At 44.0% G+C, this 23,535-nt stretch overlaps 1 protein-coding gene across 1 annotated transcript; it reads left to right on the plus strand.

The window, feature by feature from the left end:
- The first annotated feature begins 3,359 nt into the window (after nucleotides 1-3,359).
- On the plus strand, nucleotides 3,360-17,202 carry NDUFAB1 (NADH dehydrogenase (ubiquinone) 1, alpha/beta subcomplex, 1, 8kDa). Its single transcript, XM_006892633.1, has 4 exons — nucleotides 3,360-3,527; nucleotides 12,451-12,570; nucleotides 12,969-13,056; nucleotides 17,111-17,202. Exons 1-4 carry the CDS (start codon nucleotides 3,360-3,362, stop codon nucleotides 17,200-17,202), a joined length of 468 nt encoding a protein of 155 aa, XP_006892695.1.
- The last annotated feature ends 6,333 nt before the right edge of the window (nucleotides 17,203-23,535 follow it).

Raw genomic sequence — 23,535 nt, forward strand, 5'->3', positions numbered from 1 at the left:
GGGGGTGGAGAAAAGGGCAACAATGAACGAATGGAAGTCCAAAATCTCTGTAGATGTTCATTGAAATTAATAAAAAAAAAAAGTAAAGAAAAAGAAATGTCAGAATCAATGCCAGTCCATACAATATTTTAACATGTGATTATGTCAATATTCTTATCCTGGTAACTTCTCACTCCTCTTCCACACTTTGTCCTGCAACAGTGATGGGTTGTATGTATCACCAGTGATAATTTGTGATGATTTGTTTGTGTGTGTCCTCTGATCATATATAAGAAATTCCACAGCTATGAATGACTAGAATGCCCTGGCTTGATAAGGCCAATTCCCCTCACAAGAGATGATTGTTCTTGTTTTGTGTTGATCATACAGAAATTATTCTCTGTAGAGCATGTTTGAACTTGGGTTAGATTCTCCCCTCCCACCTTAGCACAATACCTATGTGAGAACCATGGCTTCAAAACTTTATACTTAAGATTTTTCAGAGAATAAACACTGTTGTTGTTGTTAGGTGCCATCAAATCACTTGTGACTCATAGCGACCTTTTGTCACTCTGAACCCTGCTCTATCCTGAGCCAGTCTTATTGTCTCTGACACACCTACCCCCCCATTACCACAGTCTCTGAATCAGTCTATTTCATCCAAGGTCTTCCTCTCTTGCGCTGTCCCTCCACCCTCCCAAGCATGATGTCCCTCTTCAAGGACTGGTCCCTCCTTACAACATACCCAAAGTACGTCAGGCTATGCTTCAAAATCCTTGCCTTCAAGAAGCAGCCTGGTTTCACCATCTCTGAGGACAAACCTGTTTGTTCTAGTGTCTATGGTATATTGAACACTTCTTCAGCACCACAACTCAAAGGCATCTGTTCTTCTGTCATCCTTAGTCATTGTCCAGCTCTCTGATACATAGCAAGTAATTGCAGACTATGGCCTGGATCAGGTACACCTTGGTCTCTAGACTTGACAACATTGCTCTTTGGTACTCTGAAGCAGTTGCTGACAGTAGATAATCTCATCTTTTGATTTCCTGGCTACTGGTACCAAGATTGTTGATTATGGAGCCAAGCAAGCTGTAGCTGTTAACAATTCCAATCTCTTCACCATCTATCATGATGCTGCCAATTGGCCCAGTGGCAAGGATATTTGTTTTCTTGATGTTGAGCTTCAGTCCATACTGAAGGCTGCAATCCTTACCTTTTTACAGGAAATGCTTCAAGTCCTCCTTAGTTTCAGCAAGCATTGGTGTGTCATCTGACTAACAGGTTGTTTAGGAGTCTATCTCCAATCCTGATGCCACACACTCCTCATGCAGCCCAGCCTCCAGGATGATCTGTTCTGCATACAGGTTGAAAATGTATGGAGATAGGATGCATCCCTGGCATATACCTTTCCTGGCTTTCCTTGCCTCCTGGTCCAAGTATAGGTTTTGCATAAACACAATCAAATGTTTTGGGATTCCCATTCCACTCAGAGTTAGCCACAGTTTGTTGTGAGCTACACAGTCAAGTGCTTTTGCATAGTCGATGAAACACAGACATTTTTCTGGCACTCTCCGCTTTCCTTTTAATATTGGTGTATTATAATATAGTGCCACAGCCTCTTTTAAACCCAGCATGCACATCTGGCAGTTTTCTGTTGATACCCTGTTCCAGTCATTTTTGGATCATTTTCTGCAGGATCTTGCCTGCATGTGATATTAATGATATTGTTTGAGAATTTCCACACTCTGTTGGGTCACCTTTTTTTTGGAATGGAAACAAATATAGATCTCTTCCAGTCAATTGGCCAAGTAGTTGTCGTCCAGATTTCTTGTCACAACTTGGTGAGCGCATCCAGGGCAGCATCTCTTTGTTGAAATATGTCAATTGTTATGCCTTCAATTCCTGGGATCTTGCTTTTTGCCAATTCCTTCAGAGCAGCTTCAACTTCCTCCTTCATCAACACAGGCTCTTGATCATATAATGTTGTTTCATTATATTTTTCTGTGTCAGCCAATTGTTTTTGGTATAGTTTCTCTGTGCAGGTACATTTCCCTCTTCTTTTGATGCTTGTTGAGTCATTCAGGATTCTGCCCACAGCATCCTTAAGTATTGCAACTCGAGGCCTGAATTTAGTCTTCAGTTCCTTCAGCTTAAGAAATGCTGAGGAAAAATAAATAAGAATCATGGAGATAAGTAGAGAAAGTGCTGTTTGAATGTGAAATTGTAATCAGTCATAAAACAAAAATGAATGTGAGTGGTTGACTAGAAAATTAATCTGCTCTACAATACAAAAAAAGAGAGAATGAAATAAATATACAACTTAGATTGAACGAAAAAAGAAATGCTGAGCAACTTCATCTCTTGATTTTCCAGCTCCAGCTCTTTGCACATTTCCTCTCTTCAGCTCCTTTACTTCTTGATTTCTTTCCTCTACTTTGGCTTCTTGGTGCTCTAGTGCAATATTCAAAGTCTCTTCTGATATTCATTTTGGCCTTTTCATCTTCCTCCGTCTTTGTAATGACCTTTTGAATTTTTCATGGATGATATTCTTAGTATCTTCTGACACCTCATATGGTCTTCACGCATTAGTATTCAAGGCCTCAAACCTCTTGCTGAGATGGCCTTTAAATTCAGGAGGGACAGTGACTAGGGATAATAGGAGAACTGATGCCTTTGAGCTGGAGTGATGGAGAAGTGTGTTGAATGCTAGGAGAACAAACAGGTTTGTCTTGGGGAAGGTGATAACAGGCTACTCCTTGGGGGCAAAGATTCTGAAGTTTCGCCTGACATACGTTGGGCATGTTGCAAGGAGGGACCAGACCTTGAAGAGAGACATACTTGAGAGGATGGAGGGACAGCACAAGAGAGGAAGATTCTCGATGAGATGGATTGATTCAGTGACTGCGGTAATGAAGGTAGGTGTGTCTGAGACAATAAGGTTGACATAGGATAGAGCAAGATTTAAAGCTGTTTTATGTGGGGTCGCTATGAGTTGCAAGTAACTCGATGGCACATAACACTCAAAGACAAACATTGGTTCTTGTGAATTTGATCTGATTTGATTTTCATAATGTGATCCACAATCAGCACCTGGCCTACTTTTCACAGCAGATATTGCGCTTCTCCAACTATTTTTCCCATATATGTAATCAATCTGATTTTTTATATTTGTCCATGTTTAAGGAAAGTACTTGCATAATGCTGGTTCGATTGAAAGCACGCCAACCCGCACAGCTTCATGGAGTGACCTAGAGGACGCAGTGCCTCCAGGGGCCGCCAGGGGCCGCCAGCGCCGCCAGCTCCCTCCAGCGCCACTCTGTGCGTCGGATCCGCGGGTGGACGAACAAGTGCGGCGCAGTGCATACTGGGTCGGCGCAGTTATGGCGGCTCGTGTCCTTTCCGCCTGCGTCCGGCGCCTGCCCGTGGCCTTTGCGCCGCTGTCCCAGGCCACCTCGTTGACCGCTGCTTGGCCACTGAGCACTGCCTTGTGCTCCGCGGGAATCCAGACGAGGCGTCGGGTTCCGCTTCCGGTCTCGATATTCGCACAGGTGAGTCGCGGTGACTTTGCTGGGGCCTGGCAGGGGTCAGCGATCGGGCACACTCGCGGCTGGGGGCGGGGACGGGGCTGAGACCGGTGGGAGTCGGGCCTTGGGCGGCAAGTCGGGGAAGCCGAGAAGGCCTCGGCCAGGCAGCGAGGTCGTGCGAGTCGTACACGGGGTGACCCCAGGGGCATCTGGCTCGCGTCCTGGCCGCGCTGCCATAACGGGACTTGGTAGATCTGTGCAGGGCAAGTGGACGGTCTCGTGGTTAAGAGCGGGAGGACAGTCTTTCATACCTACAGAGTCAGATGCTAGAATGCTGGCCGCCACTCTTGCAACCTGTGCAAGTCTTCTCACTTCTGGAAGGATCGCTCTTACCCTTAGGATCAAGATACCAAGATCTCCGACTTATATTGTACATATAATGAGAGTTAACACGTACTGGTAACTGTTATTCGTCGTGACTCCGGTAAAAACATCGTGGCCGCTTTCTAGGGGGAGACAAAAGTACCACGCTAACCAGTTCTCTGCCTAAGTTTCTGCCATAATTTACCCACGTGGGCTGCTTTTCCCCACCTCCAGGCTTCCTGAAAGTAAAGGTTGGTGTGATGTGTGCGGTTGGGTCGGCACCGACCCATAGCTGATCCTCCAGTAGGTTTTCAGAGGCAGTAAATCGCACTGGAGGAGATTGCTTATCCTTCGCCCATGGAGCAGCAGATGTATTTGAACAACTCGCCTTTGGGATTTTAACTGAGCAGGCCCGTGATTGTACCTTCTCAGGACACAGTGAAATCACCCGCGTAGCTTCAATAGCCCAATTTCATCTCCTATCTCTTTTGTTCTGATACTGGCTTGTAGGTTGTATTTTTTGACATTTCCCAAACGACTCTGCCTTTGCATAGTCAATGATGCATAAATAGACAATGTTCTCGTATTCTCTACTTTCAGCCAGGAACCATCTGACATCAGCAATGATGTCCCTGGTGCCACAGCATCTTCTAAATCCTGCTAGAACTTCTGACAGTTCCCTATCACTCACTATGCATCTGAGAGTTGGACAATGAATAGGGATGACAGAAGAAATGTGCCTTTGAGTTGTGGTGTTGGAGAAGAGCACCGAACATTCCATGGACGGCCAAAAGAATAAATATGTCTTGCTTGGAGAGGGTGCAGCCAGAGTACTCTTTGGAGAAAACGATGTTGAGGCTTTGCCTCTCATACTTCAGGCATGTTGCTAGGAGGGTCTGTTCCTTGGAGAGGGATGTGATGCTTGGAAGGGTGGAGGGTTAGCGAAGGAGAGGAAGACCCTCACCAGGTGGATTGACATGGTAACTGCTGCAATGGGCTCTAGTGTGTCAGGAACTGTGAGGATGGTGCAGAATAGGACAGGGTTCAGATCTGCTGTTTATAAGGTCGCTATGAGTCATACTCGACTGAGCAGCACCTCACTATAACAACATGGTGACTCTGAAGTAGGACCTTATGGTAGGATGGAATCTTCCAAGGTTCAGATGAGAAACCGGTTTCAAACTCATCAAATTTATAAATGTAAAGATAACAACTCTGACCGTATGTTGTTGTTGATAGCCTTCAAGTCGAGCACGACGCATAGCGACCCTATGAACAAAAGGCCTGAAGCCCCTCTACAACTATCGACATTTATCAAAGTTCATAGAGTTTCCAGAGGCATGTTGTTTAGGAAGTGGATGCCACTCCTGCTTCCATTCCTGCCATAGAAGTGTTATTGTTGGTGTGTACCATTGAATCACCTGCAATGTATAGTGACCCTGTGTACAGCAGCTCTGAACCCTGCCCTGTCCTGAGCCAGTTGCACTAATTCTGACCATATATTAAGAACTAAAATGATAAAGAATACTTAGGCCACTTCAGTCAGAATCACTGGACGTGAGGCCTGGATTTTTTAAGTCCTCAGGTGATTCTTCTGTGCCGCCGCTATTGAGGTTCACTGGTGTGTGACAGATTAATTCAATGTTGTTCTCCTGGTTGAATTCAAAAGTTAACATTTCACCTTGAAATTAAGAGCAAAAGGGACAGTGGGTTGTGTTGCTTTGTGTTTTGTCCCCCAGACAGATTTCAGCATTAGGCCGAAATTCCAAGTGCTTGTTCCTATTCCTGATCAATTCTCAAACTTCATTGTGCATTCCTTTCACGTGGGTTAAAATGCAGCTTCAGCAGCTCTGAGAAGGGGCCTGCAAGTCTTCCTTCATATCCATTGGGGCCCCAGAAAGTACTGATGCAGCTTGTTCTTGAAACACACCCTGAGTAAGTGCTTAAATATGCTCCGTTACCTCCAAGTGGGTCATATATGCAGCAGAAGAGCCTCCTTGCTGATAAATATCAAGTGGTTTTGATCATGTGCCCCTGTTGAATCAGCTTATTTGCATCCCTTGTTGATTGAGATAGTTGTTGTTGCTATGTGCCGTCAAGTCTTCTGTGACTCATAGTGACCTTATGGACAACAGTCCTAAGCCCTGCTCTATCTTGTGCCAGTCTTACTGTCTCTGACAAACCTACCCACGTTACCCTAGTCACAGAGTCAATCCATCTCCTGAGCTGTCCCTACACCCTCTCCAAGGACTACTCCCTCCTTGCAATGTGTCCAGAGCATGTCAGACAAAGCCTCAGAATCTTTGCCTCCAAGAAGCATCCTGGTTTAACCCTCTCCAGGAATCTGTTAGTTCTCTTAGCAGTCCATGATTGAGATGGAGAATAAATATTTGTTCATGCAAAAATATTGAGGTATAGTTATGCACCAAGCCTTACACTGGTTGTTGTAAGATGAATGCAAAAGAAACACTTAAGTCCCTGTCTTTGTTGGACACTTTGCAGGCCTTGTGTTAAACTCTCCAGCTTTGCTGGTGCTCATTCGTTAGCTTGTTGGCGACATTTGGCTCTTCCCCCAGCCCTCTGCTAGGAATCTCCTGATTCCTTGGACTCCTTATCTGCTTACTCAGTTGCCACTCAGTTGTGCTCCTGAGTTCTCTTACAGACTTGCTCTTCCACTTTGTTAGTTTCCACACTTGCATGCCCACCCCCCAAATCTGTCCCTCCCGCCGTTCTTTGTTCATCAGGAATGTTTGCTCCATCCAGTCCCTGCTGTCAGGTTTCCTTCTCTCAGATCTATCAATAAACTTGGCTGCCGTAAAAAAAAAAAAAGACCCAAGGTATGTTTCCTGCCTGTGAAAATACAGGATGATGCAAATTAAAAGTTGAACAAAAAAGCAAGTGTGGTGGTCTGAAATGGAGCTGAAGGCTTCCGGGTGGTCCCAGAATCTGAACTTGCCAGCAGCTGGGACACAAAAGTTTGAACAATTCTGTAGAACACAGTACACAGAAGAAGAGACCATGTGTGCAGTAAAAGCTTGCCTCTTCCTGGGACTGGGGACAGTCTGCCGTGCCTGGAGTGATGAACTCAGAGCTGAGGTCCACCCGGGGCCCCGGCTCCTCTCTTTAGCCTTAGTGTCTGTCACCAGTGAACCACTTTGCCCCTTTAACTGTAACATGAGTTCACACAGGCACACTACATGTTGATGCTCTGTTTCCTTTTGTTGGCCTGCCCTTTGCTCTCCTTTGGGTTGTTGTTGTGTACCATAGCATCAGAGTGACCCAAAGCTAGCTCTCCAGCAGGTTTTCAGAGGCAGTAAATCACACGAGTATTGATTGCCTTTTTCCTGTGGGGCAGCTGGTGGATTCAAACCCTGTACCTTTGCACTGGCAGTTCTTTACTGCTAAGCTACTCAGGTGCCCTGTTCTTCTTGAGGAACCTATTCTTTTTACTTGCCTGAACCCAAGTGACACAGTGGTTAAGGAATATGGATACTAACCAAACAGTTAATAGTTGAACCTCTGGCTACTCTGCAGGAGAGAGATTAGGTGGTCTGCTTCCATTAAGGAAATAGAGACACGGCCATAGAAACTCTAGAAGGGAGTTCTGCTCTGCCCCGCGGGCCTGCCGTGAATGGCCATAAGCTTTATAGAAACAGGTTTGGTCTTGGCATTCCTCACCTGGCTAACCCCAAGTCTGGTTACTGTGAGCCCCCTTCCCTAAATCTCAAAGATGGGATGATAGCTTTTTTTAACTGAAGTAGCCTAAAAGTACATCTGTGACAGTTTTTACTGTCACAGTATTTTTACTAAGATTAAAATTATTTGACTTGGGTTGGTTTTTTTTTTCCGTTATATACCATAAACTTCTTTCACTCATCTTTTCATTTCCAGCGCATAGCAGAGGCCTTGTTGCTGTGTACCACTGAGTTGGAACTGACTCACAGCTGACCCTCCAGTGGGTTTTCAGAAACAGTTAATCATACAGGAGGAGATTACCCATCCTTCTCCGGTGGAGCAGCTGATGGATTCGAACTGAGTGCCTCTGGGCTTGCAGTGCAGCTTCTTACCACTAGGCCACCAGAACTGTCTAGCAAGCATAGTGCCTAGTACATAGGTAATGCTTAATGTACTGGTAAAGCTTGCAGGTTACTGAGATGTTCATGGTAAATAAACAGATAAGACACTGACATGTGTAAAAACTTACATACAGTTCAGAAGCAACAAGAGGGATAGAACTAACCTCCCAGGGAGCATGACCTTGAAGACCGCAGTTTCTCAAGCAGTGAGAGGATTCAGATGCCGTAGCCAGAGGCCAGGAAGAGCGAGCATTTTTTTGAACAGGAAGAGCTTGGAGTCAGGATGGGAGGCAGGGATATTGTGAAGGGCACTAAATGTCCCTGAGCTGTATCCCTGAGTAGTGTATACTTAACTCCCGCAGATCCTGATCCTGAGAAGAACAATCGTGTTGATCTTTGGGGACACTTGAAAGGCGCTTGCTGCCTCTATATCCTTTTGTTTTAAACAAATGGCTAATATAACCTGTGTGAGGTCCAAACCCTCAGGACAGTAGTTAGAGTTTTCTCTGCTAAATGGGACCTGAAGCGGAACACCATCTGTAACATGGGGATGGTGGGATTATTACATCTAAAGGAGATAGATACTTAAAAGGTTTGAGGTATTATAGCAGTCTGGCTTATGGTATGAAATCAAGAAATAGATCAGAACATAAAAGTGAGTATGTACCAGAAGGGGAGGCATTACAGAAAGGGAAGGAACAGGATTAAGTACTTTGGGGTATAAATTTTTGTGGAAAGGTGCTGCTCGTCTTTTTTCCCTGGAGCAGCTGGTGAATTTGAATGACCGACCCTTGGCTTCACAGCCTGACGTGGCCACCCTGACGCGACACAGTGAGGGCTCATTTAAGACCCTCATCTCTCTCTCACCACCATCTAGTCAGTTCTGAGTGACCCTCCAGTGGGTTCAACTGCTGTAAATCCCATAGGAGGAGATTGCCCCACTTTCTCTCTAGGGGCTCCTGGTGAATTCAGACCTCCAGAGAGGCTCTGCCTTTGGATTGGCAGCACAGCTCACTGTGGACCTCACTGTCAGCACTCCCGATGGCCCTGCCGTTGTTGTTAGGTGCCATCAAGTCAGTTAAAGCTGCAACTCACAGCGATCCCTGTGAACAAGTGAATAGAACCATGGCCTGTCCTGATCTGCCATGTTCGAGCCCATTGTTAAAGTCACTGTGTCAGTGCGCTTGTTGAGGGTCTTCCTCTCTTTCACTGACCCTCTCCCTTTCCCAGCATGATAACCCTTAACAGTATTTACTGTGTAAGTGTCAGGCAGTGTTCTGAGCCCTTGCTGTTTACCCTCATTGATCCTTCATAACACCCTGTGAGGTTGGTACTGTTACTCCATTGTACAGCTAAAGGAACATGAAGCATACGCATTGCTGTCAGATTGAGTCTGAGAGCCTCCATCAGGTTGCTGACACTGTAAATGCCTTTTGGGAAGAGACTGCCCTTCTTTATCCTTCAGAGTAGCTGGTGGATTCAAACTGCTGACCTTTCTTGCTCTGCCTCCAGGGCTCCTTAAGAGCCAGTGCCAGGATACAAATGTGGGCAGTCTAGTTCTAGAATTGAGGTTCTTGTCCACTACTGTCTGCTGACCCTACTGTTGTTGATTGCCGTCGAGTTGAGCACAACTCTTAGCGATCCTATGAACAGAAGGCCTGAAGCCTTTCTATAACTAGCGGCATTTACCAAAGTTCATAGAATTTCCGGAGGCATGTGGTTTGGGATGGGATGCCACGCCTGCATCCACGACCCTACTGTAGCTGCTTAATGTAGACTGACATAAGTGTGGTCTCCCGGTGGAGATTCCTATGATTGAACATACTACCCACGAGGCTCCTATAGGCACCTGCTGGTGCTACTGGAGACAGGCTGAGACCTGATTGGTGGACCAGCCAGGGAGCTGTCCTCAGGAAGACCCTCCCTAGCGACTTTCCCTCCCCTCCCCCCAGCTATGCACTGTGTCTCCACAGTTAACTCAGCTTCACACCATTCCTTGGTCTGCACATAGACATGTTCTTTGTTAGATCCTTCCCTCTCAGATGTCACTATTAACTCATTCTTCTTCACTCTCAGATGTCACTATTACACTCATTCTTCTTCACTCCTGTGAGCTTCATTTTATCTGTTTACTTACTTGGTAACTTCATCTAGCCTTGTGGATAAGCAGCTGCATCATAGGTCTCCTTGATCCGGCTCTAGGTGAAAAGGCAAGGGAGACCATACATTTAAACAGGAAAACACCTCTTTACCATAGGCACAAACACATTCATCTATCAGTCTTGCTGATTAACCCACATTTCACTACTTGCTGCTTATGCTGCTTAGCTCACTTGGTTCACAAAACTCAGAACTTTGTGATGCCTGAAATGTCTGAATCTCAACAAGCAGAATTACTTCCTATAGAGAAATTCCCTAAAATACCCAAAGCACCTACAACTAGATGAATGGGACCTCCCTGTGCACACACAAAAAAAAACCTCCAAAAGGGTAAAAAGGAAACCCACAGACTGGGAAAAAATATTTGGCAATGACATATTTGATAAGGGACTTATATCTAAAATTTATAGACTACTCCAGCACCTCGACAAGAAAAAAGTAACCAACCCAGTTGCAAAATGGGCACAGGCTAGAAATAGACACTTCACCAAAGACAACATTCAATTGGCAAACACACACATGAAGAAATGTTCAGAATCCCTAGCCATCAGACAAGCAAATTAAAAACACCTAAGAGATACCATCTTACCCCAGCAACAATAGCAAAGTTCAACATAGCAGCAAACAATAAATGTTGTTGAATTTGAGGAGAGATTAGAACCTGTATTCACCACTGGTGGGAGTGTAAAATAGTACAACCAGTATGAAAGGTGGTCTGGCACTTTCTCAAAAAGTTGGAAATAAAACTACCATTTGACCAAGCAGTTCCACTACTAGGAGTATACCCTAAAGAATCCTCAGCCGCGACCTGAACAGATATATGCACACCCATGTTTATTGCTGCGTTATTCACAATAGCAAAGAGATGGAAACAACTTAAGTGCCCATCAACAAATGAATGGATAGAAAAACTGTAGTAAATTGACACAATGGAATACTACACAGCACTGAGAAACAAGGAACTCAAAACATTACAAATCATAGCTGATCCTAGAGGACATTATTCTGTCATAGATTAAGACTGACCTGAGGGGTTGGGTTGGGGGAACACTAGGAAAAGGGGATAGATAATGAACACTACTTTGGAACAGATGAAGAAAAGAACTGTTTAAAAGGAATATATGATTAGATGTTTATTTGCGTGATAACAGACCAGAATAAGAGGTGCATTGCAAAGTGGACTAGGGGAGTTGTGGGGTGGGTGGGGGGAGGAAAATGTCCAACAATCAATGAATGAAAATCCAGTTTTTCTGTAAACTTTCATTAAATCACAAAAAGAATCCAAACCATGGATTTAACATCAACTTTAGAAGGCAAAGCAATGTGGATTAGCGAATTCTGTGATTAGGGGATTCTGACAGCAGAACTGTCAGTTTCTTCCATTGTTCCTTCTCCCAGCTGAAGCCTACCACTTTGTCATGACAGAGGCTCATGTGTCCACTGCTGGCAACAGGACAGGCCTGGGTGAATGAGCGGGAGCTCTCAGGGCATAGTCTGTAGTTAATTGTGCTGCTAACCCCAAATTGTGCTAAGTGTGCATATCTCAGGCTGTTAAAAGCCACCAGGGGCTCTGAGGGGAAAAATGGGCAGTGTCCTTCCACTTTATAGTCCCAGACCCCGTAGAGGGTCACTATGATAGAGGACCTTGACATCAGATCTGCCCAATGTAATACGTATCCTAGGCAGCTCTGGAGGCTTAACATAAGGAGGTGTGCTCCCAACCCAGAGGTACACGCTTTACCAGCTGCTCTGTGTGAGAAAGACAGGCTATCTCCTCCCAGGAGATTTATTGCCTCTGAAAGCTCTCAGGATTGTTAGTTATGAGTCAGTTCCAATTGAAGGGACACAGCAAGGATGAATTGGAACCAACCCAATTGCAGTTGGTTCTTTGAGAGGTGACAGGGTTCCTGTGCCTTGACCAAGGTGCTCCTCTGCCAGGAGCCTTCTGTGTGTGGATTGCCTTTCACTTCACCTGATTATCCAGAGCTGAAGATACGAGAAGCAGCCTTCTCTGCAGACTCTGGATGATTTGGGTAGTAGTTAGTCTAGCAGTGGAATGGATGTCAGAAGGCTGATCAGAGGAGTCAGAGGGTCCAGTCCAGGTTCAGAAGTGAAAAGGACGGTACACGCACACAAAATAATAAAAAAAAATTAAAAAAAAAAACAAAAAACAAAAACAGAAGTGAAAAGGAACCCACACTCCAGTAACTGAAGCTTCTGAGATATCCTAACGGCCACACTTAGAATCGGGTCACATAGATTCTCGAAAGTCTCAAAAAACAGACTGAAAGTCCTCTGCAGGTATCTGTGTTTTATAGAACAATGTTTTCCTCCTTCCCTTGCTCTAGGTTCCTGGGGGAGTCACACAGTGCCGTCAGTACAGTGATGCACCTCCATTGACGTTAGAGGGAATCCAGGAACGGGTTCTTTATGTCTTGAAGCTGTATGATAAGATTGACCCAGAAAAGGTAATTGCTGGTGGTTTCATTCCCTCCCTCCCTTCTGCCCACTCCCAGTCCCAGCTCTCATTTTCTTTAAGAATGAATATTTGCTAACTTGATACAAAATTCAAAGGGTTAAAAAGATACTCAGTGAAAGGTGTCCCTGGTTCCTAGCCACCAGGTTCCCCTTTGGGAGGCAGCCAATGTTGTGTATCTTCTCAGTGATATAGATAAGAGCAGATATGTGCACACATAAAGCACACCACATTAAATGTGTACAGTTAGCTACGATTTCTTTATAGATACATATTTGAAAATAAAAGGTTCAGATATAATTACCGAGTTTCACTGGATCGCGTTGTTTGTTAACTCAGGAAACAAGTATTTTCACAGATTAAATTGTCTCTCTTTTTTTTTTCTTACAGCTTTCAGTAAATTCCCATTTTATGAAAGACCTGGGCTTAGACAGTTTGGACCAAGTGGAGATTATCATGGCCATGGAGGATGAATTTGGTAACATATATAAGCTTCATCTTGGATCTGGATGTAGTAAACCTTGGTTTAAGTGGGTCAGTCAGAAAGGCATGCTTAGAGTCTGAAGTGGAATTTAAATCAAACGTTAATAGTAACCTGACCCCAAACCTGGTTACCTTCAAATAACGGGAAATAGGAACAGTGGAGTTACTCATTCAGAAAGTAATACAGGCCCCACAGAGTGCCCACTGTGAAACAGGCTGGATTTCCAGAAGGGGCCTGGGGAATATAGGTCTTCGATCCTTGAAGTAAGTTTCCAAGATGGAGGGTGGAAGCATCAGCTCTAGAAAAGCTGACAACACCTCAGTCTCCCTCCTGAGCTTGGTCTAGATGTCCATGCTTCGAGAACAGGGCATGCTGAGAAGAGGTCACACTGCTTGCAGGCCTTGGTCTCCTGCAGTGCTTCCGGCTTGTTTTAAGGCTGAACTGTTTTGACTAGGAAGCCCAAGAGCTTCCAAGCCGTTCTCAAGAACAGAACTTGGTTACAATTTCTCATAGATTGTGCAGGCTAGAGGGATAGTGTGAAGTGTTCATTGGTTTAAATAGACCAGGTCTGGAATTGGATGCATGGCTTAGCCGTGTATGAGCCTAGGAAAGTAATGGCATCTCTGAAAGCCATTTCCTCACCTGTAAGATAGGGTTGGGAATAGGAACCTTAGAAGTGGACTAGCAGTGGGGGTTGAAGAGAAATTGTGTGTTAAGCATTCAGTACAATGTTTGACCCAAAATTAGCTCTTAATGAATAAATGTTAGGGAGCTCTGGTGGCCTAGTAGCAAGAAGCTGTACTGCAATCCCAAAGGTATGTGGTTCGAATCCACCAGATGCTCTATTGGAGAAGGAAGGGCAACTCCTGTACCCGTCAGATCCGATTTGACGGCACACACACACACACACACACACACACACACACACAGTAAAAAATAAATGTTAACAAACAAAACCCAAACATGGATGATGGAATCATTTCAGAAAGGATAGTAACAATGGTTGTACAACATGAAAAATGCAATCATTGTCATTGAACTGTAGATGCAGAAAATACTGAAGTGGCTAATGTTCTGTTCTATATATATTTTCACCACTGTGTAGATAAATGGTAGTGGTGGTGCGGCCGTGAGGTAGAGTTGGAACTAACCCCTGGCTGACCCTAGGCGCTCACTCTATACATGTATTTACTACAACATGGATGAATCATGAAAGCATGCTAAGTGAAGAAGGCAGATAAAAAAAGGCCACATACTGTATGAATCCATTTGTGTAAAGTCCAAAGCCAGCAAATCCAGAGTCAGAAAACTGATTGATGGCTGCTAGAGTGACTACAGGTGGGGACTAGTTTTTTTGGTGGTGATAAATGTTTTGAAATTTGATACTGGTAATGGCTAAGGACTTTGAAAACATGCTAAAAACCAACTTTTTGTGTGGGGCACTTGGAACTGGTGAGAATGCAAGATGGGACAGCATTGTGGAAAAGAATGTGGTAATTGTTCAATAAACTCAAAATAGAGCTACTGTAGAAGTTGAAAGCGGAAACTCAGAAGAGAGTTGTACATCAGTGTTTGTTGCAGCACTGTTCACAGTAGCCAAAAGGCACAATCTAAATGCCGATCAACAGATGAACTGATCAACTGTGGTACATCCATACAGTGGAATACATCTCACGCAACCAGGAGGAGAAATGAAGACTATAATATGGATGGAATCTGAAGACATTCTGCTTGATAAAATAAGTTGTCAAAGAACAAATATAATGACCTCATTTATATATTTAAAAAACCAACAAAGGCAGATGTGCAGAGATAGCAGTTTATTAGTGGTTAGCAGGGGCAGGAGGAAGTGAAAGAGGCAAGTTAACAGTGATGGAAAATCACATTGATTAAGGCTAGGATGCACAACTGATTATTGTAATTGCTTTCAGTAAGTTATGTTGTTTTTGTTGTTGTTAGGTGCCATCGAGTCGTTTACAACTCATAGCGACCCTATGTACAACAGCCCTAAACCCTGCTCTATCCTGTGCCAATCGCACTGCCTTTGAAACACCCATCCCAATTACCCCAGTCATTGAATCAATCCGTCTCATAGAGGGTCTTCCCCTCTTGCGCCGACCCTCCACCCTCCCAAGCATGATGTCCCTCTCCAAGGATCTGTCCCTCCTTGCAGCATGCCCAAGTATGTCAGACGAAGTCCCAGAATCCTTGCCTCCAAGGAGTAGCTTGGTTTAACCCTCTCCAGGATGAATCTGTTTTCTTGGCAGTCCGTGGTATATTCAATACTCTTCTCCAGTACCACAGCTCAAAGGCATCAATTTTTCTGTCCTCCCTAGTCATTGTCCAACTCTCTGATGCATAACAAGCGATTGCAAAGACCATGGCCTGTATCAGGCGCACATTAGTCTCCAGAGAGACTGTTGCTCTTGAGTACTTTAGAGAGGTCCCTAACAGCAGACTTTCCCATTGCAATACGATTTTTTTATTTCCTGGCTGCTGGTGCCAAGAGTGTTGACCGTGGAGCCGAGCAAACTGAAGCTGTGAACAATCTCAATCTCTTTGCCATCCATCCTGATGCTACCAATTAATTGGTCCAGTGGTGAGAATCTTTGTCTTCTTGACATTGAGCCTCAGTCCATACTGAAGGCTGCAGTCCTTGACCCTCTGCAGCAAGTGCATGAGGTCCTCCTCAGTTTCAGCAAGCAGGGTTGTATCATCTGCATAACGCAGATTGTTAATAGATCTTCCACCAATCCTGACGCCACAGTTCTCCTCATAGAGCCCAGCCTCCTGGATAATCTGCTCTGCATACAGGTTGAAAAGGTATACTCTTGTAAAAAAGTTGAACTGGCAAAAATTGTGTTTATAGCATGAAACAGAAAAAGGGGGGGGCCAAGTAACTGCTGCAATTGCTTATCTACAATCAAATACATACATGTGTGTGTTTAGTTTGGAGGTTTAGAGTATGGCTTTATGGGACAGCTTAGATAATTGACCTAATAATGTTTAGTGCTTCTGTTCTGCCCGCCAGTTTGTGCATAGTGACCTAAGTCTTAATAGCTTGCACAGACATTTAAGCTACAAAAATTGGGTCTGTATTTACTTGTAGCAACAGAAGAGTCAAGAATTGGAGGAGGCAGTGGACTTGTCTCCACGAACAACTGCCTCCTTTGCCATGAGACTAGAAGGACTGGATGGTGCTTCACATTTTGATTAGAGACAGAAGCAAATTCTGTTTAACTGTAGACTTTCTGGACCCATGCAGGATGGATGAATCCCTGAAACCAAAAATGTTCTTTTAAGTCTTTTTGTTTGTTTGTTCCCCCCGCCCCAAGTCTTCTTAAAACGGAATAGTAGTTTAGCTTAGGTTGGAAGAAAACTTTGCTTGGAGCAAAATTTAAGAACTATATATGGGCTTAAATTGACAAAAGCAACTGGAAAGATAGGAACCTTAGGGAGCAGTGAATTTATATTCGTGGGGAACACTTCAGGTAAGTGAGATGAGAGTAGTTGTACAACTCCAAGAAGATACACAGTTTCACTAAAATGTACATGTTGAATTGCTGTATTATGTTGTATATATTCCTATAAGAAAATGATATATCAAGTTTAAAGGGGAAAAAACCAATTGTATACTTTAAAATGATTTGACAGTGTGTATTTTATCTCAAGAAAACTGTCATACTCAGCGTGGTATGCATACTGGGTTTGTGGTTTTTGGGTGGGTTTTGTTTTTTTTTAATTTTAGTATTTTTTTGTGTGTGTGTACTGTCAAATCGGAGCTGACTGGTACAGGGGGAGATTGTCCCTCCTCCAGCAGAGCATCTGGTGGATTCAAACTGTGCATATCAGGGATTGCAGTGCAGCTTCTTGCCTCTAGGCCACTAGAACTCCCTGTGATACGCATATTGTTGAGAACACAACTTAAATGGCATGCAAGACTACTGAATATTTTTATGCGTTTTATGGTTACAGACATACCAGCTGTTTCCAATCCTAAAGGATTTGTTTTTTCTAATATTCACCCCCTTGTATATTTTTCTTGCAGGGTTTGAAATTCCTGATATAGATGCAGAAAAATTAATGTGTCCACAAGAAATTGTAGATTACATTGCAGATAAGAAGGATGTGTATGAATAGAATATAAGGTAAGCAATTTCAGTTCTGGAAATATTTCTCTACAGAGTTAATCTGGTCTTTAATAAAAACAAAGACTCAAAGAGATGAAAATACATTACTGATTTTCACTAGCTTTAAAATATGCCTCTCCTGATTTCAGAAGGGCTGACTCAGTTGATCCCTCTGCTTCTCGAGAGGTTAAGACTAGTTCTTCCCAAGAGAGCCGTGGTGGCCTAGTGGCAAGAAGCTGCATTGCAATCCCAGAGGTCCACGGTTCAAATCCACCACAAGCTCTGCTGGCAAAAGGGGGGAAATCTCCTCTGGTACCAGTCAGATCCAATTTGACAGTACACACACACACACACACAATAATTAAAAAAAAAAAAATTAAAAGAATAGTTCATCCCAAAAAAAAAAAAAGGGGGTGAGCTCTGGTGGCCTAGTGGCAAGAAGCTGCACTGCAGTCTCAGAAGTACATGGTTCAGTTCCACCAGATGCTCTGCTGGAGGAGGGACAATCTCCTCCTTTACCAGTCAGATCTGATCTGACAGTCCACACACAAAAATAATTTAAAAAAAAAAAGTTCATCCCCATACAGGACACCCCTGATTGTCAGCTCTCCTCATAAAGAGTGTGGAGCACAATGCTGAGCAGGGTGACGTGAGAACATGGACCTCTGCCTCTGTTACACACGCAAGGCAAAGCCAGCTGGCTGTCCAGGAAGCTGAACTGAGCTGAGTTGGCAGGAGAGGCCTCCTGAATACAGGATGGACCCTGGAGCCCCAGATATCTGTGTTTTATTCAGCAGTTACTTGGTTGAGCTTGATGTTCTTGGATAGCTGTTTGGTAAGCAGCAGTTTCCTCACGTAAAACAGAAGTAATGATAGACTCTACCAGTGTCTGCAACATACAATGCAGAAGCCTCTCAATAAATGTTAGCTATTGTTAGTTTCTAGAATAACCAAGTAGGATTTCTCTGTAACATTTAGTGTAAGTGTAGCTACACATGAAGGATGGACTGAACTGATTGTGTCTTTCTCAGGCCACCTCTCTTCCCTGAGAGAAGACTCCAATGACTCTGGCGAGCGTCCAGAAGTGAGAAGGCCTGTTAGCATCATTGCCCACTTGGACGGAGTAATTCTGTTCAACTTGTATTTAAATTGTCTAAGTGTTTTGTTCTTTGACAATAAATCTATAAGACTAACATTTTCTAAATCTTCAGTTTTTCCGTGATCTCTATAAAATGCCTTTTTATATTGACATTCCTTAATAATAATTTTCAAGATGTCTGACCTGCCATTAGTATTTGTATATATATTTATTGTTTTGGGTGTTTTTTTTTGTTGTTGTTTTTTGCACTGAGGTGATTACAACTACTGTTACAAAACATGTGGCTAAATTGTTGAGTAAGAAACTCATTTGCTCTGTAAACTTTACTGAAGCTATTGGTTATTGATGTGTTTTAAAAGCTAGAAACAAATAACAGTCCAACAACCTCACTTCTAGGAACAGAATTTATGTTTATATATTTTTATAGCAGTGTTATTTCAAGTAAGCTGCTCTTTCCCCTCCTCCTTCACTGTAAGAAATGAACGTGTCAGTGATAAAAGGACTTCCCCCACCCCAAAAAATATTTTTGGTTCTCTTCAGTCAGATAGTGGAGCTGAGATGGAACTAGTTTTTCATTCCTGCCCCAAGTCTCCTTTCCAGATAGCAGAACTGAATAGTTGAGGCAGCTAGGTCTCTTTCTTCTCAATGGATGAGCAGTGTGACATTGTGTCCTGCACAGGTCAGTATTTGTGCAGCCCTTTTCCTTCTTAGTACTGTGTTAGAGCCTTGAGGTTAATGAGGAAGACAGTGTGCATGGAGCATCCTTTGTGAATGAACCTTGAATGAGATTTTGTTTTAGAGACATGCCACATGTTATTTTTATATAACTCCAGGCTGAAGGAGGAAGGGGAATAAAGCCTCATCAAGTAAGGAATCATGTCCTAGAGGCAGAGGGACTGAGCTGAAGTGACCCTCAGCCAGCTGAGAATCTCAAGTTGAGGCACACTCTCTTCCACTTCCTTCAAGAACCCAGTGTTGCTACTGTCTGTCACTATGGAATCAGGTGTTCTGTGTGAATTAGGTGGAAGTTCCCCTCTTTTCAGTAATCAGGAAGCATTCATTGTTCCCCTGGACCTTGTTTCATTTTCAGTATTTAACAGTATCTTAGGAAACTGCCAAATTGGAACAGAAGAATCAACCTCATTACTTTTTCCAGTTGCATTTATTTAACACATAGTTTGCATGCCTGTTAGTCATTGTCAACACAACAGATAACCAAACAGACCCCATGTGATTCCGTAGACTGAAAACTAGTTTTTGACTGTGGTTAAACAGGTCACTGAGACCAAGTCACAGAGGAGGGCCTGACAATCTGGTCAAAGTCCCTGTGGGCAGTGAGAACCACCACAGGATTTCTTCAGGGAGAGACATGGCCCCTTGCATTTGAGATTTACTCTGGTGGTAGACAGGGTGGCGTGAAGGGGATAGACCATGTGGCTCCTAGAATAGAGCAGTCACAGGAGTGACTCTTTGGGGATAAAGAATGGGCTCAAAACATTGTGGGGATAGAAATGGCAGATTCTGAACAGATAAGACTAGGATTTCTCATGAATTGTGGGTTTGGGCTACTGGTACTTGGTAAACCGTTGTCTAAATTAGGTAATAGAGGAAAGAATGGTTTAGGGAAGACTCAGTCTGAGATGTTTGGATTAGAGGTGTTTGTGGGAGTGTGAAGCAAGCAGTAAGAGCTGGAGGGGTCAGGAATGATGTAAACGCTTCTTCATTCCCGCTGGCTGTTTCCATTTCCTGATGCCCACTGGGAAGCTGCCCTCCTCATTCTGATGCACGATTCATGTAGGAATGACTGCTCCCTGCGCTCCAGGGATGGACCTTTATGTGTTATTAAGCCACAACTGAATTCTTCCTTTGGGGACAGATGGCACAGGAACAGGACTGAGACTGACCTGCTACTTTACATTTCTTTATTCCATGCATGTTTTTAATATTTTAACTTTAACAAGAAATGGTAGCCCTTAAAATTTATAAGGGTCAAAGTTGGTTTGTGTTTTTTTAAAAGGCAAAATAGCAACACAAAACAAACCCCCTATAAGCACAAGTTGTTGCCATGAAGGCATAGTTTCTTTGGCTCGAAGATAAACTAAAAATAGGCCCTGAAGTTGTTTTCAAATTAACTAATAGTTTTAACTAGCAAAAAAAAAGCCTGCCCTGAGCTCTTAAATACCATTTGTGTGTGGGTCAAACAGCAACTCTACAGAGAGGAAATGGGGCAGTGAGTCTGTTAATGAAGAACTTGGAGGAGAGTGAGACTGCTTATACTACTTGAAATCCGTGCCACTAAACTCTGCATGTACGAAGTGCTGGACAGGCGTCTGTTTTGCTGTGTATATCCCCAGCAGTTGTGCTGCCCAGTAATATGAGGCACATCTCTGTCTACGTCGTCTAGACTGGATTTGTCACCAACCAAGACAGTGCTGAGTCACGGGCCCCTGGAATCTCTCAGCAAGGATCCTGCTGCCTTGGGTGGGTGACAGCACTGAGAAAATGAGGGAAGAGCCAATGTGTTCTGCTGAGAAGGGTAATTGAGAACAGAACATTTAAGAACACTTCAAATTAAGGAAGAGAAAGAGCAGGGCCAGTGGGAGAGCTGGTGGGTCAAAAACCAGCTATGGCAAACTATCACTCTTCACACCAAGCTCTTGACATTTTGTGATATTGTTGGTAAGAGATTTTCCCTCTCTTCCTGGGTCTTGAGAACCTGTAGCTAGAGTTGTAACTGTTATATTACATATGTCCAGAGGCTGACTGGCTGGGTTTCCCGGAATACCAGTCAGAGGTGCAGGCTGAGCAGAGAGGGTGGCAACTCAAGTTTGATACTTTGAATATGAAGTAAAAAAACCCAATCCCTTTATTCAGTCTTCAAGCGGGAATGAATATCGGGACCAGCCCCACACCCACAGGCTGATTCTATGGAGCAGAACTGCCCCATGGGGGTCTCGAGGCTGTCATCTTGACTCCTTTATTAAGTGCACATAGTGTTGTAAGTTTTAAAAAAATATATAGGATAGCCAATGAAAAAAACTTAAGCCAAGGTTCACAAGCCCAAGTTATTTCCATTAAGACAGAGTTACGGTTGTGGACTCCCACTTCTTTCCTGTGGGGTGACCGCGTTTGACCTTCTGACCTATCCGTTAGTAGCTGCTCACTTATTCATGGGGCTCCTCAAAAATGAATACACTTAACGCCAAATAAGGAGTTCTGATGGCTTTGTGGTTAAAGCATTCAGCAAAGCACAAAGTTAGTGCTTCACACCCCCAGCCACTAAGCAGAAGACGAGGCAGTGCGTAAAGCTCTGCAGCCGTGGGAACGTGACAGAGCAGGCCGACCTGCTACAGGGTCATCTCTGCCTTGGAAATGACTCCGTGACAGTGGATTTGAGTTAAGGCCAAATCAGTAACACAGTGGTAACCAGAGCTAACAAAATGATCCTTCTGGCTCCAGTTCCAAATATTGTCAATCCCCAGTATTGAGCAGGTATGTGAAGAATTGGAGAGAAAAAAGAAAAGAAGAAAAAAAAAAGAAAAAGACGCAATTAATTATCAAACTTTAATTGATAGACTAATCTTACAGGATAAACAGTAATACAGCTAGTCAAGGTTACACTTCAGAAAACAGAGAATCCAGCAGCAAAAATCTAATAAACTAAATACGTTCATCTCCTCCCAAACAGGCATTTGATATAAAAACAAAAAACCAGAACAGAGCATATACACCACAAGGAAACATGATAGTTACATATATTGTCTAGTAATTCTGCAGAACTCTTGTATGGAAATAAAAGGGATTCTTAGAAATTTAGAAAGCAGTAGAGACCCCCAGCCTGGCAGGTAAGTCTAGCAGATGTTCTGCATAGTAGAAAGCTCCTGACCACCTGTAACTGCAGGAAACTACCAGGCCCGATTACAAAGGAAACGGAGGCCAGTTCTAACTAGAGAGGACTTATCTCACAAGGCCGTAATGCAAGGGGTCATCCTTTTCCAAGACAATTAACAGGCATGGACAGAGCAAGAGAAAGGGGTCTCCCTCAGAAGATGGGGTAGAAAGCAAGCCTGCCCTTGCACGGCCCTTGGCACACATGATCCACCCCTAGCTCCCTTCTCCACCCCTGCAGAGCAAGGGTGGGCCAAGTGCAAGGGCCTGGAAGGCTCCTCCAGGCACATGGTTAAAGCAAGAGGAAGAGGAAAACAAGCCCCTTCTGGCTGAGATACGGCAACTTGTCAGGGACGTGGCGACACGGCAAAGATCATTTCTTTGGCCCTTAGGAAATAAAGCAGCAACTAAGGAGCCTGTGGAGGGACTCGCCTGGGCCCCTCCCATGTCCACAAGATTCTAAGAAAGTGCATCCTTAGTTCAATTAAACTTCATTTAAAAAGAGCTAACACTATTTGCAAAGGGCCCATCAGTAATTAACATACTTACTCCCAAAGAGTTCCAGCAACCTGAGACTGGCTTCTCCAAGTTCTCTGAGACAGAGCTCAGCAGAGAACATGTCCTTGTTCTGCCAAGTCACCTCAGGGAAGGGGGTGAAAGGCATGACATAGAGAGCAAGGACCTGCAGGAGGATCGATCACAGGGCAAGTTCTATGAGAGAGGCCCAAAGAGGTGTCAACCGCGGAGACGTCAAGCCCACAGGCCCTCCTGCAATCCCAGTGCACATCTATGTGCCTCTGCTCCTATAGCCACCTGCAAGCCTCTACCCTCTTGACAAACTGAAGAGGAGACAGTGGATATAATGTACAGAAATACTCTGGTGTAGAAGGAAGGTGAGTAAACACTGTTAACGCTACCCAAGGGGAAAGAGTGTTTCCATTTGTTTACACAGATTTAGTCAGTATATTCCGGACTGTAAGAAAAATACAGAGACCAGTCCCGGACAGCACAACAACTAATGAACACGGCTGTGACCCAGACATGGGGACCCCGAGGGGAAGGCTTTCCCCCAGTGGCATCTGGTGCCACCTTCCTTGGCTCTCCCAGGAGGAGCCTGCTCTCAAGAGCTCCTGGCAAGGTCTTCCATGCAAACAGGGTCAGGAACCAGAGCTCAAGATTGCGTGAGCTCCATAAAAAGCAATACTCAAAACAGCTCTGTACGAAAAGGTGTCATTTACATTAATGTTTATATAAGAAGATATTGAAGTTAAGGAAAAAAGCACCATTTTACGTAAAAGAAAAAAAAAAGGCTCACACAGGCTTTGGTCCTGTCTTGAAATGACATCAGTCTGGGGA

The sequence above is a fragment of the Elephantulus edwardii genome, unplaced genomic scaffold (genome assembly GCF_000299155.1).
Source record: "Elephantulus edwardii isolate Elephantulus edwardi_28Jun2011 unplaced genomic scaffold, EleEdw1.0 scaffold00117, whole genome shotgun sequence".
Taxonomy (NCBI): domain Eukaryota; kingdom Metazoa; phylum Chordata; class Mammalia; order Macroscelidea; family Macroscelididae; genus Elephantulus; species Elephantulus edwardii.

What these genes read in the sequence shown, in the direction of transcription:
- NDUFAB1 (XM_006892633.1), top strand. Translation starts at nt 3,360, where the DNA reads ATGGCGGCTCGTGTCCTTTCCGCCTGCGTCCGGCGCCTGCCCGTGGCC. An exon ending in ATAAGATTGACCCAGAAAAG is followed by an intron (nt 12,571 to 12,968) that starts GTAATTGCTGGT and finishes TTTTTCTTACAG; the next exon opens with CTTTCAGTAAATTCCCATTT. An exon ending in GGCCATGGAGGATGAATTTG is followed by an intron (nt 13,057 to 17,110) that starts GTAACATATATA and finishes TTTTTCTTGCAG; the next exon opens with GGTTTGAAATTCCTGATATA.